The sequence below is a fragment of the Apteryx mantelli genome, chromosome Z (assembly GCF_036417845.1).
Source record: "Apteryx mantelli isolate bAptMan1 chromosome Z, bAptMan1.hap1, whole genome shotgun sequence".
NCBI classification, from domain to species: Eukaryota; Metazoa; Chordata; class Aves; order Apterygiformes; family Apterygidae; genus Apteryx; species Apteryx mantelli.
This window is the reverse complement of record NC_090020.1, coordinates 71063263-71082511: the sequence shown is the minus strand read 5'-3', so window position 1 is coordinate 71082511 and position 19249 is coordinate 71063263. Positions and strand designations below refer to the sequence as shown.

Genomic DNA, 19249 nt, shown 5'->3' with positions numbered 1-19249 from the left:
TGTTCACAGATGTGCTTTGAAGGACTGATTCTATTAATGATATTTGTGTGGAGAATTCCTATGAGGTTTTTTTTTTTTCTTTTTTCATGTAGCTGTTGTTAGGTGGGAAGAAATAGGAAAGCTTGGAGAAGACTGGTAGGAAACTCAGCAGAGGTTCATGGAGAGAAGAGAATGGGGAAGCGTGGTTAGAGGCAGCCTGGGATGCGTGGGTGTTGCGGGAGAGAGAGAGAGAGCGAGCGAGCAGAGGGGTTGTAGATGAAGTGTGGAAAAGGACATTGTGCTCAGGCCTGTGGGAAGAGCAAAACAAAACTTTAGGGAGAAATTTGGGCTGGGAAAATTGACGTTTGGGAATATCTGTACTGAGGAGCACAGTCTGTTGGAGAAGCACATTTTAAGAGAAATTTCTTTGTGCTGTGGAAAACCTCCAGTTGTTCGATACAAGACTGATAGTAGGATATTTACCAGAGCACAGCTCCTTCCTGTCCCCAAAAGCAGGCCATACTAATGTGGAAGGGCTGAAGGGGAGGGGGGACTGTTTGATAGGGTAGAAATAACATAAGAGGAGAGGAAGTGACAAATACAGAAAAGCATTTCTGTAAGAGATTTATGAATAGGGGACAGTAAGATTAAACAGGAATACAGATGCAGTGGGGTGGGGGGACAACTGAGTTAGCTAAAAAAAAAAAAAGTGCTGTGCTCGGATGCACCTTGGGGTTTGTCAGTGTAGCTTCTCTCTGGCCTGTCATTGCTTTAGGAACTGTTTTCCAGCCCTGTGCACTCCCACAGCTGCAGCCTTCCACTGTGCCTTGGTCCTGCTCCACAGGCTGCCTCACTCTCAGACCAATCTCCATCCTAAATCCTTGCTAACATGCATCCAGTCTCACCATACGTTTTCCTTCCTTTCTGTCCACCTGGGAATAAGGGAGTTGCCCTTGGACAGACCTGTGTCTAGTTGGACAGGGGTAAATCGTGCACAGCTCTTGCTAGGTACTCAGAGAATAGCTCCTCCAGTTCTTCTCTCCGTTCGGCCAGTCACACTGAGCAACCCTGCCTCCCTCTGCCATATGCCAACTAGATCTGGCCAAAGGGTGTGTGAGAGTAAGAGCTGGGAATCCCTGAGGCAGTCTAGGTGTCAAGGCAGGTGCGGTGGGGAGGGTCTCTTAGTTTGCCTTCGCAGAATCTAGGTTAAACTCTAAGAGTGGTCGAAATTAGTTCTTCTTGTATTGCATTTGAAACTTGAAAATTACTGAGCTGTTATGTTGAAGAAGATGTGAAAAATACCTTCTGATTTGTACTAGTTTTGTACTAAACAGCATGAATGAGAAGTTTAGAGTTTGTAATTATTACGTTCTTTCTGCGGTGTGAGTGAATATGTTCTCTTGGGATAATAAAATTTAGATGAGGGAATTATCTTTTACATTTAGTGTTAACATATTTTTAAATACTCAGTGTGTTTGTGTTTTACAGTTGTTGATGAAATTCAGACTTTGCTAACTGTACTGGGAGACTATTAATATTCAGATTTGACAGCATCAGTTGTATTAACGGCCATTTAACGACTGTTGCTCATTAGGGGGCTTGGTTGTTTGAACATTGCTGATTTAGTCTCCTGTTAGATGAAGAAAGAAAATGTCCAATTAAAAATACTTCAGAGTAGAAGCAAGGTTTGTCATACTTGCAGTCAGATCCAAAAGTGGAGTCACTATTATATCCCTCCACTGCCTCGCTGAGCTGGGATGCCAGTGTAGCTTGGCAATTTCGTGCCATGGAACAAGATGCTCAAGCATTGCTTCAGTGTTCATGTTCATTTGGGTGTTTTAACTTTGCTTTTGAAGGTCTCCTGTAATCTCTGCACTGTTGTAAACTGTCAGGTAGTAATCCATGTTATGTATATTTTGTTCCCTACTACAAATGGACACTTCACGAATTTATTTTTTATTGTACAATTTTGTGCAGCAGGCTGCACTGCCCACAAGTCCAACATAGCCCATTCTGCCCTTCTTTGTTATCAGAGGCCAGTGATAATGGCATGAGCAAAACAGCGTCCCTCATACACAGTGGGGTGATGGGGTGCAAATAAACTAGGCAGAAGAAGGAAGGTACTTTCCGGGGAGGTTGTAAAGACTTGTGGGATGGCTCTTGGGCCAAGGACTCTGTGTGGTGTGCTGCGTGAATATGCTTGGGTCCATCTGAAGGTGCCTGCTCAGAATTGACACCGATAGAAGTTTTCAGTGTGAGACACCCTCCGTGGCAGCCTCAAAGGACAGGCCAGCAGAGCAGAGGCCCTGAGACACGTGCTCACAGTTACGCAGGAAGCCGGCAGGGAGCAGAACAAAGAATTAGTCCAGGTTACTCAAATTCTTGCTGTCACCCCAGCTACTGCCTGCTCTCTTTGCTAATCGAGTGCTGCTCGCCTCTGGTGGTGACGGTAGGTATTAAGCTGGGTTGTTCTACTAGCAGCCTTTTGACTTTCTGGTGTGGGAGCTGCATTATACGACTGCATCACTCTCCTTTTCACTGCATGTAGTCCTAGATCTGGGAAGCATTATACATGGCCTGCAAAGACAAACACAGCTTTAGGAGCATGATCTAGAAAGGGGATCATATCTGTGTTCTCTGAAAGAGATATTATTGTTCTTTTCCCACTTTCACATTTAACCTAGGCTAGTCATTGGATTCCATTTTTGAAAGGTTGTTACGGGGAAAGTGTGTTTTTTTCCTAGAAGCAAGATAGACATTGAAAATACTGAATTTTTCCTCTATATTTAATGAGCTAGTGACCCATAAGCTAGTCCTGTTTAAAAAAAATTAGTATTTACTATCTGTCCTAGTCTGTAAGATAATATATGACTTTACAAGGCAATAAACCATAAACTAAATACACTTCTGGTTTACCTCCAGTCAGAAATTCAATAAAACTAAATGGTAGCTTAAATACCATGTAACCATAATAATATAAGTCTATAAAGAAACTCTCTGATTGTCTTTTATTATTGCAGAACTTAGAGGTATGGATCTTCGGCATCTGCTGTTTACTTTGGCACTGGTCTGTGCAAATGACTCTCTCTCTGCAAATGACGGTAAGTTTTATGATATCTTTCTGTCTCCTTATGTATATATAGACTTTATATAAAGAGTATTTTTATATTATATGCATCAGAACTATGCAAGTACCTTGACTGCAGTAATCTGAGTGCATCATGTGAAAAATATGTCGGCTGATCTTATTATGAAAATGGTGGATTAGACTAAGTGTTGCAGAGTAACGGTGAATTTAGTAGATGGCGAAGGTTTGTGGCATGTAAAGAGGTTGGGTGAATGTTGATGATAGATATCTAGGTTTTCTTTCCCTTGTTCTAGTCTGTCTAGTACTGAGGTTATGAAAGAATTGTATGGGGGTTAATTTTTTATAGAAAATTTTTGTTTTCCTTAAGTCTTTTTAGTATATTCCTATGTTAGACGTAAAACTATTTGGAAGTATGGAGGAAGCATTTTCAGGCTGTACATTTTGGGTCTAAGGCCAGTATAAGCAAGTTTCATAAGAAATGCACTTAAAAATTCTTGAGAATAGGTTAAATAAGGGATTTGAAAAGAACACGTAGCCTCAACCAGCCAGATTTCTGTGGGTAGCCAATAGAAAGCTTTTATCTAGTACAAACTCTGAATGCACATCCTGTGGTGGTTTTGATTCAACAGATCTGCTCAGTTTTTGCATCTACTGAATGTACCCCCTGGCTCTCCACAGTTCTTCCCCTTCTCATCCTTATACACCTCAGTTCTTCCATCTTCTAAATTAAATGCAGGCTGGAAAGTATTCCCTCCAGCTGAGCTTTCTCTGCTTCTTTTTCTTTTTGCAGTCAGCAATGGTTTAGGACAGTCTTTGTATGTTCTAGAGGCCTGACTTGAGTCTGCTTGATCCTTTGAAGCTGGTCTTTTACTGCTTTAGAACCAAGATTAGCTCTGGTGGGAGTTTTGCATTGTTTCAGACTCATCTGCTTATGCTGGTTATGACCTGCTCCTGCAAACAAAAACAGCTTACCTAGTCTGCTCTGTCTTGTTGGGGCCTTTGGAGAGAACAGTAACGGTTTTCTGTATGACTGATTTTATATGAACATGTCATTTCTTCTCCCAGAGCTACCGAACCAGCTGCCCTAGAGTGGTTCCTTGAGCAGGTGCCCCTCCTGACCAGCTAGCCAAGAATGGTGTTAGCAGAGAAAGCCAGAGGGGACAGTCTGACAAGTAATTTTGGAAAAAGAGGAGTGAAAACAGCTTCCACAACAAACTGTAAATAAACTGATAAAATCTTCAATGAAAATTTCTTCCATCTTTCAAAGATTCATTTCCTTTTTTCTTTAGCTCAGTAGTTCCACTCCTGCCTAAATGTTACTAAATGCAAATTAAATATGCATAGAGTTGCAAGCCATGTTTCACTAGCTGGTCTAGTGTTGGTTTTAGCATGTGATACTAAGCCAAAGGGCTATGGCTGAGTTCCTTGTAGTCATAACTGCCCTACATTTTAAAGATATAATCATCCTCCTTCTCCCTGATACAGTTCTGCATTTTTTTGGAGCTGCATTCTTACCATTTCTGGATATCCCTAATTGCAGAAGTAGTGAAGAAATATGATGGGTATTACCTTGTTTGTAATGGAGGCATTAAGCTGAAAATAAGATGTAATTAGAATTCAAAGAATCCATTTTCAGTGGTTTCTTCCACAAAGTTTATTTTCTTTATTAAAAAAAAGTTTTGGATAGGGGAAACATAGGTGTCTCTCTCCTTTTATTTGGGCGGCTCAGACTGTGCCATTTTTGTTGTTAGACACCAGATCATCTGCAAGATTCTCTTCTCCCTTGCAGGCTAAGACATTTTCTGTTACATTTACCAGATTTGTTTCGAGTTCCTTCATTGGTTGTTTTTGGTTTTGATTGCTAATTTGGCTACTCTGCTTTGCATTTCAGCAATTGAGGGGTGAGACCCAGCCACAGTAGTTACACTAACATTAGCTGTAATGTAGCTGACTGTAGAAGGCAATGAATGAATCAAGTTTGCACTTCTGTTCCCTGGCTTTCTTCTTTTCCTATTTGCGGGGATACTTTCAGTCGGCTACCTGCGTGTCCCATGGAAAATGGATGTACCTATTTAAGAAGTGTATAAAGAAGCATGGGATAGTGAAGTGCTTGTTTTCATAGTAAATTTGGACTGAAATAATGTGGGGGTTTTATTATTTTTTATTAATTTATTTTGCATCCTTTGTCTTCTGAGTTAGTTAAAAGAAGAGGAAGTTTCTGATAGGAATTGGCTGAATAAAGCTAGGTACTCTTTTCTTTTTTCTTTTTTTTTTTTCCATTTTGTGCACCACTCCCTTTATTTAGACCTACAGACTGAAATGAAATTTGCAAATTCCTCCTTGGTTCTGCTTAAATATGGAAAGTCAGTATTTCTCAGTGAAATATGATACATGTACCAGCTTCTTTTCTTTGCCTCTTACAGAATAGTCAGTAGAAAAAAACGAATGTGGCCTGACTTGATCTCCTCTCCCCCTCCATGTCTGTAATTTACAGTGCATTCATTAAATGGACAAAAATAATCCCTGCTCAGATGCAGTCTGCTGGACCAATTGATTTCTCTCTTGAGGTTTAGGAGCACAAGGCATAAGAGGATTCTTGGGTCTTTGGCAGATGAGTTGTGGTCCAGATCTCCTAAGTTCTGTGGAAATTTCATGCTAAATGTAAAAAATAACCACAAAGTCACCCTTTGCCTGGTTATATATGCACTGATCAGATAGTAACTTCCATGAGCTTACTTAAGAATCAAAGTACTGGAAGAACATTTAGATTGTGTTCTTGTACTTAAATCCAAGACACAATACTAAATATCTACATCTCAATCTGCTGTATTTTTACAGAATTGTGTATGTGAAGGGAACAGAGCTTTAATGTCTCAAGAATAAAATTCTAAACTTTAAACTGCATTTAAGGTTGTAACATTTTTATTTTGAGAGTGTGGGAGCTGGTCCGCTGGGAAGGTCAGACAAGGAGATGTAACTTGAATGGGAATATTTGAGATAACAGCATGGCAGAACAGCCATGTGTCATTCTTGCGTGATTTAGGACAAGTTATTAGATGAGATCTGTTTATTAGCTAGTATTGGTTTGTTCTTCTTTTCCGTGTGAGTGTGCCTATATACACAAACAGTTCTCGTGACCATCCAGCCCAACCCATTACTACGTCATGAATCCTGACAATCTTAGAGTTCTGCCCAGCACAATCTTGCTGAGACCTTCCTATATGCTTAAATTAAATGTGCACCAAAGGAACTGGGTCTGCAGTGCCACAGTTCCCTAACAAATCCACTTTGTTAAGGAGGGGTTTTTGTGACAGCACAATAAAAAATTACAGGTAGTTGCTAATCTTACACCAAAGCATGTTATTGACACAGTGCAATATTGACTTGTACATGGAGGGATCCATAGAAGAGCTGCACACTTTTATGTCCTGAAAGTAAAGCTTATGTGCAGCTTTACAAGTGCCTGTGCTTTGAGCTGGCTCTGTGCAGTGGGGTCAGATCCACCCTTGGAACACAGTTAAATCCCGTACGTGTTTCCTCCTGGCAGGAAAGAGAGTGTGAGGCCAGCAGTTGGCTGGAGAACTGCAAAACATTCAAGACCAGATATTGGACATTTAGTCACTCATTTGCTGTCTCCAGGCTGGTGCCAGTTCTGCTGGAGGCTTTCTGTTGATTTAGTTAGTTTTCGTACTCGCTTTTCCTAAGAGCCTGGGTTGCCAGCTCCTTAGACAAGGGCTATGGCTATAGTGAACTGACAGCGGTGCCTGCCATCTGAGAGATGATGCTAAATGTGGCCAAGTATGTCTGCTGCAGCAGTTCTCCATGCCTAATTCAGAGTGGAGCAGTCAACAAAATTCAGGCTCCTGAGAGTTTAGGTTGCTTTGAAGATGGGGAATTACATACTTCTGAAAATTCTATAGCTTTATTTTTAGTTAATGAGGTACATGAACAAGAGACATTACTGATTCATAAATAGATTAGCTACTTCTGTGCAATAACAATCATGGTTCAAGAAAACGTAAGAGTTTATATGCATGTAGACATACACAATTTCTGTTTGAGATACTTACAGAAACATAACTATGGTATTTCAAATACATATTCCAGCATATACCTTATAATTTTGGTTTAAGACACCTGCTAACATAGGGAGGGAAAGAGGGTGCTCCAGTCACAAGCTGCAGAAAGCTTAGGAAACAAATAAGTTTTGTCTGCTTGTTTCTTCTCTACAACTGACCAGCACAGGTCAGATGAGGACACAGAGGAGTAAACTGGGAATTAGTCCCAGTTAATAAAACAATACATAAGCTCAAGCAGTTCCAAAACTAATTTCTTCCCCAATGAAAAGAAGTGGGAAACATCTTTTATCATTTTTGATACTAGAACAAAGTTCATTCCGGAATATTAAAGCTTTGCTAATTCATCCTCTGAAACAGGTTTAGAGAGGCACTCATGTTTAATGATAGCACAATAAAAATACTCTTGAGTGAGCTGGTTTTGTACAATGATATTTCAGGAGAGAGAAGTCTGAATTTACATTTTATTTAATCTGATTTCAGAAATGTTTTTAATTTTTTGCATCACAGCTTTGTTTTGGAGGAATTTTGCTGTTTTTTTTTTAATTCTTCTATGAAGGTATTAAGCTCAAATGTTATACTTTCCTCATTTTTTATAAGAAATATGATTAATTTCTTCCCCTTATGAGACACACCAAATTTCATTTTTATTTCCAGCAAAACCTTCTTTTGTTATGCTGGTGTCTACTCACTTATTGTAATTGGACGCTTTGCATGCATTTCATTTCCAGATTAAACCATGTAAGTTTAGGTGTGTGCTGGGTGTCAAAGCTCCCAGCTGGGGCTGACGGAGATGGTGGAGGATCTATGGGAGATGTGTGTCCTTCTGGAATGGCAGCATAAAGCCAGGCATCTCAAAGGTTCCTGAACATCGTGTTTAGGCAACTAAATGAACTGCAGCAGCTGAACTGTTCTTTATGTTCCAGGAAATATATTGGCTAGATCTCTATTGACTTCATGGGAGCTTGGATACCTAAAGGTGAGATTCATCTGTCTGTGAATCCCATGAAGATGCTCCAGGTATCCAAAATATCTGCATGAGACCTGTACATAGGGCATACAACCTATAGCAGATCCATATCTTTTGAAGCAGCAGCTGAAGGGCAGGCAGACTACCCTAAGTAATCTGGCATAGTTATAGAAGTTTTGGCAGCTGAATTTTGCTCTAGATTGCATATAGAGAGAGCTAAGTGTAGGTCTCTTCATTTTGAACTGAGTCTCACCTTTATAGTCATCTGCATATATTATCATGCATAATTCTGCGTGCTTTCTGCTGGGTGATAATATAGCTGCTCGGCCATACACAGTCGGTCTTCTGTGGTCAGCCCGGGTGAGGGCTGTTGTTAGTGAATAGACAGGCTAATAGCTGTCAGCATGAAATTAAGTAGCAGGCTGATGTTGTCTAAAGGCATGGATTTGACTTTCCTGACGCTTGGAGGAATTCTTAGTCTGAGCAGTGAAGTACCTTTGAATTGCAGCCTATTCTCTGCTGAGAATCAAGTACCTAAGGAAAGTAAAGGAAACTGCTACATTGCATGCCTCCAAACTCATCGTGTCTCTGTCTCTCTGTCTCTCTCTCTCTCCCCCCCCCCTTTTTTTTTAACTGGTTGTACATTTTAAACAGTCATATTAAAAATCATATGTTTGATTATAACATACATGTGAACATTTATTTTTAAATATCCTCTGAAGTTAGATTAATGGAAACTCTTAAAAGGCAGAGGGAGTTTTTTGTGTTTCTCTATACAATCAGTTAAAAGAGACTAACCAGTTTCACTTTCAGTGATCCTGTAATACGCAGTTCTGCTCTAGACGGCAGTACTGACAGGTCTCTTAGGGTAAAGCTGTGCCTTAATGCTTGGTGTCAGCAAAGGAATGGTGCTACCTAGGATCTCTTTTTTCTTGGGATTTGAAAATCCATGGTCCTATATTCAGAATTTGTGTACAAAATATAAATTTGAAGTCAAACCAAAGAGTTCCTTTGAATATAAGATACACTGCAGTCCTCATGTTGAGCTGAAGTGTGGTGAAATAAAAAAACATTTATTACATTTAAGGCATGTTTTTAGTCAGTATCATCTTGATAAGAATTTGTCAGAATGACGATTCTCATTACCAGCAATTTTGCTGTATCTCCATATCTGTCTTGTAGTTTTATGGCATGGGTATATGATCTCAGTTGTAGGAACATGAGGGGAGCTGATTTTTCTGTGTTGGTTCTTTGAGATTTTTGGGTAGAAAACAATCCCAGATAGAATTAAACATTTAAGGTGTTTTCAGAGATCTGTCATACAATTTTTACAAGACTTTTTTCACCTACTATTCCATTAGGATCAAGATAATGAAAATATCGAGATAATGAGAGTTCCTCTGCCCACCAAATAAATGAGAATTTTGCAGGGTTAAGAGATATTTTGATTTGTTATGGTTTTTCTTAATTCAGAAGCCTTTTTGGATGTTTGAATCATAAATTTTATTACTCTCAATAACCTAACTATATAGTAAAGAGGAATACTTTTAAACTATGTACAAGGTGTTGTAACAGTTACAGTACTGCAAATGGAAGTTGTACAGTCTTAACTGTGAATCACAGGAGTTCTTAACTAGCTAGCTTGGTGCACACTATTGGAGGATCACAGGCTTCCCATAAACATTTTTTGCCACAACTAGATCATGGTTTTTGTGTTAAGATAAATACTGCATTACAGATGCCTAACACGTAAACAGGGATCCTTGCTGAGATATTAGTTGATATATTTGTATATTTTAGATGAGTACATGGGGGGAGGGGGCTAGTCAGAAGATTTATTGAATGTGGTATTGTTATTTGAGATTTTTTGTGACCTTCAAACCTTCTAGTCTTCACCTGAAACAAAGTCAGTAAGTGTCACAATTTAGTAACCTTTTGCGTGGGATAGTCCATTGACTTCAGTGAGACAAGCATAATTAGCATCTTGGATCTGGTATACCATGCAAGTGGAGGAGTTCTTAAAGGAGTGGTCCTTATAAAGAGGACTTTTGAGTTGAGAGAGTCATTTCTAAACTAAATTCTTGAAAGAGATCTGTTAGATTGTACAGATCATAGAACAATAGTTATTTTTATTTATGAAAATTTATTTTGAATTTTAAGAGGAGGAGCTAACTATACTTCAGTGTGAGCACTTTCTCATTATAAGATGTGGTGTTAGATGATATAAAGAAGTTTACATAGACAAAAGATACCTTGGGAATTATCCTGCAGACTCTCAGACAGGTAGCTGTCATAGTGCCATTCACATCAGTAGGACTGGTTGCATGGGTAGAACTAAGCATATAAATAAGTATTTATTGTTGACTCAAAGGTGAGGTTGTGTTTTGATTTCGTAGCAGGTTGGTCTCAGGACTGGCAAATTGTTCCTTGCCATGGGGTCTCACTTTCTGTGTGGGAGATGAACTTAGAAATGGGAGATTTGTCCATCTGTTCATAGAGTTGGAAGATAACGGGGACTTCTCAACCTGGCCTGAAATATTCAGAAAATTAAAGATCAGGAGCTGGGTGGCAATTCTGATTGAAGACATGTCTTGTGCTTTAGGCAAAATAGAATTTTATAAATTTAATTTATAAAGCAATATGATTTAATTGAATAATTTAATTTATAAAACAATTATAAATTCTAGCAGTCAGTACAGTGACAAGCCAATTTTCATACATGCAGAGTATTCCTTTATTTTTAATGACTTTTTTGATGATAAGACTTGATATTTTTGCATGTGTAACTATCCTAATGTTGTTAGGAAGTGCGAAAAGATGAATGAGAAAGGGCAGAATCTTTGCTTAGCTTAATCTGCAAACTCTTGCCTCCTTTTGGTAAATAATAGTAGCATAATATAGTTGGTAATTATCATAATATATCTGGTAGTTCATCTTGTTTGTTTTCTCTTCTTAATTCTTCTAACTGGAGTCTTTTTCCAGTTATGTGCTGCTATATTATCATGGAGTACAAGCCAAAGCAGAGTTGTCATTAAACCCTGAAAAGTACATAATTGATATCAGCTTAGTGCATCTTGTTTTACGTGGACAGTGGCAGAGTTGTTGAGAATACTGATTTAAAAGCTTTTATCTGCAGGCAAAGCCTTTAAAGCAGTGGCCTTATTTCCAGAAGTTTAAGTATCTCTGAGCAAGAAAAACGTTCCATTATGTAGAAGAAATTGCTGTAGAAGTCATTCCAGGAACCAGGATCAGAAAGTTTGGCACAGGGAAGTGTAAATTATACCACTCTGATCTGGTTAAGCCATTTCTGCTGGAGGGAAGATTCGTTCTGGCAGAGAGCACAACAGTATTTCCATCATCACTTTCCATTGTGATTAGGCATGGCTTTGATGGCTATCAGAAAATTTTGAGGGAAAGTCTTGAATCAGTGCACTTCTGAGTTGCTTTTACCACTGTTGCTTTCTAGCTGGTACTGTGTGTTTCAAATAAGCCACTTGTCTGGGCCAAAGTGACAATATCTATGATCTCACATGGAGAAGAAGTCAACATTGTATTTCTTCTGTGTTGGTAACATGCACAATACTTTAACGGGAAGAGATGTGGGATTTTTAAGAGTGGGAGGAACTTGCTGCATTTGAACTGTAGACAGACCTCTCTTTTGTAAGGAAAATAAAAGGAAAATAAAAGCATACTGCTGAAATTTTCAAATATAGTAGCCCCTAGAAACCCATATTCAGGCTTATAGGTGAGTAGATCCAGTGATTAAAATGCTAACTTGTGTTGTCAGAGACTTGTCTCCTATGTTCCTTCCTCCAAACCACATCTGACTCCAGCTTTTACTGATGAAAGCTTCAGGCCTTAGGATATCTTTGTTGGCAAGACTGCCAAACAGCACTTCATGAACGATCAGCTTCGGTCAGACACCCTGTGAAATGACATACATGCCACCGTTTTCCCATCCAACTATCTCTGTTATATCTCTGTCTCTGTAACATCACTGCCATTGCGTAGGTTTCAAAATCAGCCCCACCTCTGCATTCAGCATCCGCGATAGCCAGCAGCAGAAGTCAATCCTGCCTCTCGACTGCGAAGCTTGTAATCCCAGTATATGTCTTGCTCTCTCCCAAGCAGCCAAGCCACCAGCAGGCATCCTTGTCCTCCTGTGAACCAGAATTGCTCCTCCTTTACCAGCAATGAGCCGCACACACAACTGCTGGCTCCCACTGGTCACTTGTGGCTTGCTTTTGATGGAGAAGCAGTAAGGCTGTTGGGTACAGATGAGAACGGCTGGGTTACACCCCACGTCAAGTAAGAAGTAACTTCAACTCAAGTGCTTTAAAGTTGATCAAATGCTTAAGTTACCATCTGAAGAGGGACAGACTGTGTTTCTGTTAATGTGTTGAATGTTCTAGTGGCAGCGAGTGAGAGACTGTCTGACATTTTCTGTCTATAATCTTTATAATTGCTTCTGTCAAGGCAATGATCAAAGTACATGACCTTAATCCAGTCTAGTGAGGCGACTTCTATGCACCAAGAGTTCTGAATATCTAGCTGTCCTGCAGAACTAATTTTTGCCCTCAGAGATGTGCAGTTCCACTTGAACAGCTACACTTGTATCTCCAAGTCTAGAATTTGATCCAAAACTTCATTTACCAGAGTTATTCTTCTCACTAATTACAGCCATCAGAAGCGATCTGCTTCTGTTTACGGTTGTCACCACTTATGGTAAAATTCCAGTTTCTGTGCAGCTACACTAATTTCAAACAAAAACTTTTGCCCACACAGGCATTTAGGTCCATGTTTTTAAGAAGGAAGATTAGATGATGAACACAGCAAAAATGTGCCCAGCAGTTTGTTACAGCTATCTAGGAAGTTAACAAGTGAGAAAATTCCTGGTTACAGGGGTTTTTTTTTACTTCTGTTTTGGTATTTTAAATATAGTTGTATATTTCATATGAATTTTTTAAGCATTTTGTACAGTATTAGCCAAATGAACTCAGTTAATAAACTGACTGTGCAACAGGGGTAGGAAAAGTAGTTCAAGCAAATAAACACTAATTTGTATTATAAATGCATATTGCATGAGTTGTAACGGATCATTCTATGCAATGGAGTGCATGCATAGCAGATTGCTTTCAGTACTGTAACAGGAAATCTGTAACAGGAAAAAGCAAAAAAACCCCTGTTGTTATTGTACATTTCATGCATGCAATGAAATGGCCATGGGAAACAATAAAAATATTTAAACAGTGATATAGTTACTATGGGGTAACTTACACTGCCTGATTTAAAGTACAGCAGATTTTCAGAACCAAGAGACTGTCTAGAAAGTTGCAACTTTTCTTTCCGTGCTGTGCTCTTCAAAAGTCACAATCTGAATTACATTTGGAAAAGAAAAAAAAAAAGCAGGGAGAAGAAAACAGAGACCTGAATTTTTTCTTTTGTGCGACTGGGAATTGGAGAAGCATCATTGACCAGAAGGTGGTTCCTGCCACTGTAGATAAAGGAGCACCTGTTTGGCACCTCAGCATGATTTCAGCATTGTCAGTGCTCTCTTCAGGCACTCCAAAGGATCAGAAGCAGAGAGAAATACTTTAAAGCAGGAGTTCACAAAGGGTAGTCCTTGAATCACATGGAGTGACTCTGACAGCTTCGCACTGGTGACCACCGTCAACAGAACCAGATAATTTTCAGAGCTGCGGCCACAATTCCAGCACTGTTGGGTACTTGGGGAACTGGAGCCATCAGCCATTTGGAGGGTGGCTTGGTCCAGCCTTGCAGAATTTGTGGTCAAACAGGCTTCAGACAGCCCCTCATCTGGTTGTTTCAAACCTTGACTACCTCCCCTGCCTTCCCAGTTACTCTTTGTAGCAGCAAAAGTACAGTGTTACTGTTCCTAGGGTGATTATCTGATTCCAAGGATGACGGAAAGGGGAGATGGAATGACGAAGTGGTGGGAAGCTACTCCGTTGAGCGGCCCTCCGCAACCAAACTCTGGCACGGGGGTCTCTGTGCCCTTGGGGAATAAAAATACCCAGCCTAGGTTGTTTCTCTTCTCTGCTTCTGGGAAGGTGCTAAGAATGAACTACGGAAAAAGAATAGCCTAGGAATGACACTACGTGACAGGCAGAGCTGCATACTACGGGTAAGGATTCTTTAACTTTCGAATCTGGAAAAAGTCCTGGTATTTAACAAGACAGAGGTTTTTACTTTGCTTTCTCCCTCATACAGAAACAAGCTGTAATATTAAGTAGTAACAGCAATGGTTAGATTTCAGCAGAACTTCTAGGAAACTGTCACCCTGTTAGGGATTTTAAATTCTCCTTTCCTAATGTGACAAAGACTTTTTTTTTTCTTCTCCCCCTGAAGTACAGGATTTTTTTAAAGATAATTAGAAATCTTATAGAAAATAGATAATTCCATGCTAGGGGCTACAGAATAGCCATAAGATAGGCTAATAGTGTTAATATATCATGTAGAGAACCATGTGCAGTTTCTGTTAGAACCTGTATTTCATTCTCATTAAGCTAGTCAAATTTACCTAGGAGTTTCAAAAAATGCAGTAGGAAACTTAGGTGTAGATGGGAATTTATCACTTAAATCAGCCTTGGCACTGGAGAAATGGGATGTAACAAGCATGACTCCAATTTTAAAAAGGATTCAAAGAAACTGCACAGCAGAAAGTTTGTCTTTTGGGCAAGGTAAGTTGGAAGAAAATTTAAAAGAGCATAGGTTGGTAAATGCATGGATAAATACGATGTATTTGGGAGTCTGTATAAATCATGTTCCTTTTGAAAATGTTTGTCACCAGTGCCTCCTGTCTCAAAAAAAGGTATCAACAAACACATGGAAAATGGTTGTTCAGTCTCTAGAGCGTGGATTTGCAGAGAGCCTTTGATATGACACCGTAGCAAAGGTTCTTTAAAAAGTGTCAGGGGGTAAAATGGAGGGGTTTTCATGGATTAAAAATTGATTAAAAGGGGACATAAAGGAATAAATGGTCAGCTCCCACAGCAAAAACATCTCCTAAGGATGTTTCCATCCTTCAGTCAGTACAAAGAGAAATTAAACAGACAAGAACTTTTCAGCTTGGAAAGCTCAGTGGTGGGACGTGACAGAAATCTGTGCAGCCTTGCACGGTGCCAAGACCGTGAAAGAGGAGGATCTGAGTGTGCAGCAGCCGTTTGGGGCCTGCTTGGATGCCTGTATGTGCATGTACAAAGGCTCCACAATGTCACTGCTAAAATGATGGAGGGCAGTTTGATTGGAGAAATGCAAAAGATCTACCCTGCTGGAAAAGTTTCTCTGTTGTGGGCTATCCCTAACTATTACCCAGAAGGTATCATGGAAACTTACTGAAAGGAAATATATTTATCCTTTATTTGGTCTGGGATTTTGTTTGTTTATTATTCCCCTAGCAATGTGTGCTTGGCTTTAGAGACGGGGCTGACACAGAAAATTTACAGGCAAGTCTGAAAACTCTCTTGGATCAAGAGTTTACATTTGAATCCGTATATGCCAGAAGCCCATGGGTTTTTTCCCTCGGTGCGGAGCGAGTAGCCAGAACAATAGCAGCCCTGGCTTGCGAGCACCATTTGCGTCATGTTTCTTCCGAGAGGCACCGAGTGTTTGCCACCCAGACCTACTGTAAAACAGCAAAAACTGTAGTAACATTTAAAAGCTACAAAAACAGTAACATGTACAAAGTAAAATAATGTCATTATATCCTTTGAATTTGTGTTCTTCCTCTTCATAACTGAAACTCAAAATGAATACTAATTTGACTTTGAACAGGTAATTGCAAGTGTTAGGGAAGTGAATGTAGGTAATAACTATAAATGTTAACATTGTTTATTATTTGCTGTTAATGAGTAAATAATAATAATTATAACTATTTCAATGAAAATGCTGATGACAACTATAGTTACTGTTGTATAGGATTTAATTCAAACCATCTGTTTTAATCTGTTTGTATATATCCTGGGTTCATCTTTGCTTGCAGTGAAATGTTTTTCTGGAAGTTATAAGTAATTATTACAGAAATGGAAATTATTAGTGGTTCATGGTTTGGCAAGGAAAATAAACGTCTTTTTAAGTTCTTAGCATCTATTTTAGAAGGCTTCTACAAGAGAAGTGGTTGAGGGTAGAAAATAATTCAGAAGAGTTTTCTGTCATAGACTATGTGTTGAATATTTGGGGTCAATCCGAGTGGGGTGTTTGGAAATATAAGTCTCTGGTCTCATTGTTCTACACCACTTAAGTCCGTTTATATTCGTAGGGCAAAGGAAAATATTCTTGAATAATGTATAAAGGAGGTATATAACATTGGTGAACAATGAGGAAAAATGCTGCTGTATATTTAGACAAGATTATTTTCCAGTGAACTGTTTCATTCTTGGATCTATTCTTCAGTGGATTTGTGGGGGGATGTTCCGTCTAGCTAACTAATCTAGTTAGCTTTGAATGTAATTGCCTCATCTGTTCTTAATCAGAAATTGCCCTGTTATCCAAGGATGCCTCCTCTTGACTCCAGAGCCAACTGCATTAGCAGTTCTTGCTGTGAAGATCTGACAAGCCACTTCCTAGGAAAAGCATCTAGGACAACTCTACAAGTAATGAAGATGTGGGATCAGTAACTTACAATCTTTTCTTTCTGAATCCGTGCCATTTGCGCAATAGGAGGCTGTAGAAGTTGAGCAGAAAAACACAAGATATCTCCTGTAACTCTTGGCACATACCTCTCAGCACCTAGGGCCTTTCAGGATTGAATTTAAGTCCTGGCTGGACTGTGTCATGCTTTGCCAGAGATACAAGGCAAGGCTTCGCTCTCGAAAGCTTGCAGTGGCAGCTATTTGGGACAACCAGCTGTCACAGCTGTGATTGTGTTTAACCTCCCATTCCTGAACAAGCTAGTTGCATAGGGTTACATCCATTTTTACAAAGATACTTGCAATACTGCAGAACCCTTCTGAATAAGATTTCAAGTTAAGGTAGGTAGCAAAGACAAAGCTGGTGGAGTTTAGTATGTTTGCCCATAATATCCAACTGCTACTGTCTACTTTCCCCAGGCTCTGAACACTGAGTAATTGTTCGAAGTAGGTTTTTCTCTGAGTTGGAGTTTCTTTGCTCCACAAGTCAAGGAACATTTGTTTTTTTTACCAGGAGGAACGGACTTTACAGATTCTGGCCTTCTGGGCACGTTTGCATGTGGTGAAATCTTGTGAATGTTTTGTTGAGATAAGTGAGTGACAGCTTCCCATTGGTGTTCTGTCAGGTGGTGCGGGGTTTTTTCCACAAGTGCTGACCATCTGAAAATATCTATATCCTCCTTGCAGAGTTCCCAATCTGATATGTTATCTTATCCCCCCTCTACAGCAGGCTTGATATTCTGCTACACCAGTTTATCTAGCTAATAGACTTAAGTAGCAGTTCTAGTTACAGGAAAAACTGCAAGGATTTCATCTATCGGCATTACTGTTAGGTCCATGTTGTCCAACTTTGTAACAGTAGGCTTGATTGTGAATTATTGTTAAATGCTGTTTTTCAGTTATGAGATCTTGTTACTGTTGGAATTCAGCATGTTTTTTTCTTCCCACTTGTTAAGCCAAAAGTGCAGTTTTTCTTCAGAGAGTGAGGCTGTTTTCTTCTTGCTTTACAGAAGTGTCAATAGTTAATGTCTTGCTATTTAATTTCATTATGTCCCTTTGAAATCCCTTTAGAAATATGAGAATTATGACCATGGCAATACTTCTCATTTCCACGGGCTTTATATTTGAGGAATTTGCAGAGGTGTGCGAAATACAATTAAGATCTTCAGTAATCCCAAGATACCTGTATATATGCAGCGACTTTCTAACTTGAGAAACAGCATTATTTTTCCCAAAGTCCTAGATAGACCTAGAAAAAGTAGATTTTAGACTTGGGATGTGGCTCTTAACACCCTTTAAGAAAAAAAGCGTGGACTAATCAAAAAAAAAAAAGGCTTACATCAGTAGAGCTTCTGGATTTAAACAGAGATGCCCTCTGTCTGCTGTTCTAGTTGCCTGAGGAAATCCCATCATTCAGTCAATTACAGGTTATGAAAAGTCACTATAATCTTCTAACAAATTACTTCTGGTAAAGCACTGGATCTCTTGTATCCCTCCTCTACTAAAGATAACCCACCCTGCCTTTTTATATGGGTGCTTTCTTATACCCTGCAGCATTTCCTGATTGTTAGCATAATATAGCGTAGCTTTTAAATGCAGAATGTTAAAGAGACACATGAATTTTAGAAAAATGCATAAGATGAAATCCTCCTTCTTTTAGATCAGGGCAAGGCTTAGATTATAGATAAGGGGAAAAAAATAGTTTTTAACTGTATTTGGTATGATTACAGCATGGACCTGTCCCTAGGAGGAACAGAGCTGGCATAATCAAATCTTTACAGCCCAACATACTGGACATTTCAAGGAAACTGCTGTGCAGAGCACTCAGTCTATTCTGAGTTCTCAAGTGGAGTTTATTTCAATGCTAAGATATGAGACTGGTTTTACTGATTATGTCTGGCTTTTGTTTTTATTAGCAGGTGGCTCCCACATGGTCTGTGTGAAATTCCCTTTTCCATTTTTTATTGTTTCCTGGAGGAAACACGCCCCAGTTACCTGAGCTGACACTAGCAGTCACTTGTGTCACCAGTCTCAGCAGAAAGACAAAAGGGGTCACAGTAACCTGAGCCAGTGAGATGAGGTTGAGGCTCACTGACAGGAATTGAGTGAGAAGCTTCCAAAGCCACTTATTTGTCCTATGGTAGACAAAATCCCTACAACTCCAGAAAGGATAGTAGAACTGTAATAAAGACATTGTCTGAAGCAAGCTTTCAACATCTGACTGTGCTGCAGAAAATCCTTTGTGTCCTTGGCAAATCAGCTATCTGTGTCCCAGCTCCCTAGCTGTAAGTAAGAAGGCATTTTGAGGATAAACTCCGTAATTGCTTTGAGTTGATCAGATATTATGGTGATGAAGTTGTTGAAGTTATGCAATATTCTCTGTCAGCAGTGTTGCATTTATTGTGCAGGGCAAAATGATTAAAAATAAATTAATTTTTTTTTTCCAACACTCAAAACTGGCAGGCTGCCGCCTCTGCCAAGGCAGCTG

General features: G+C 39.4%; 1 protein-coding gene across 2 annotated transcripts in view; it reads left to right on the top strand.

Moving 5' to 3' along the window:
• The window catches only part of GHR (growth hormone receptor), a 140918-nt gene that overhangs the window by 61106 nt on the left and 60563 nt on the right, over positions 1–19249 (top strand). For both annotated transcript variants that reach the window (XM_067316739.1, XM_067316738.1), the window contains exon 3: positions 3000–3080. In XM_067316739.1, the coding sequence (XP_067172840.1) occupies positions 3011–3080 (70 nt within the window). In that variant the 5' untranslated portion in view covers positions 3000–3010. The remainder of the gene's footprint in view (positions 1–2999; positions 3081–19249) is intronic.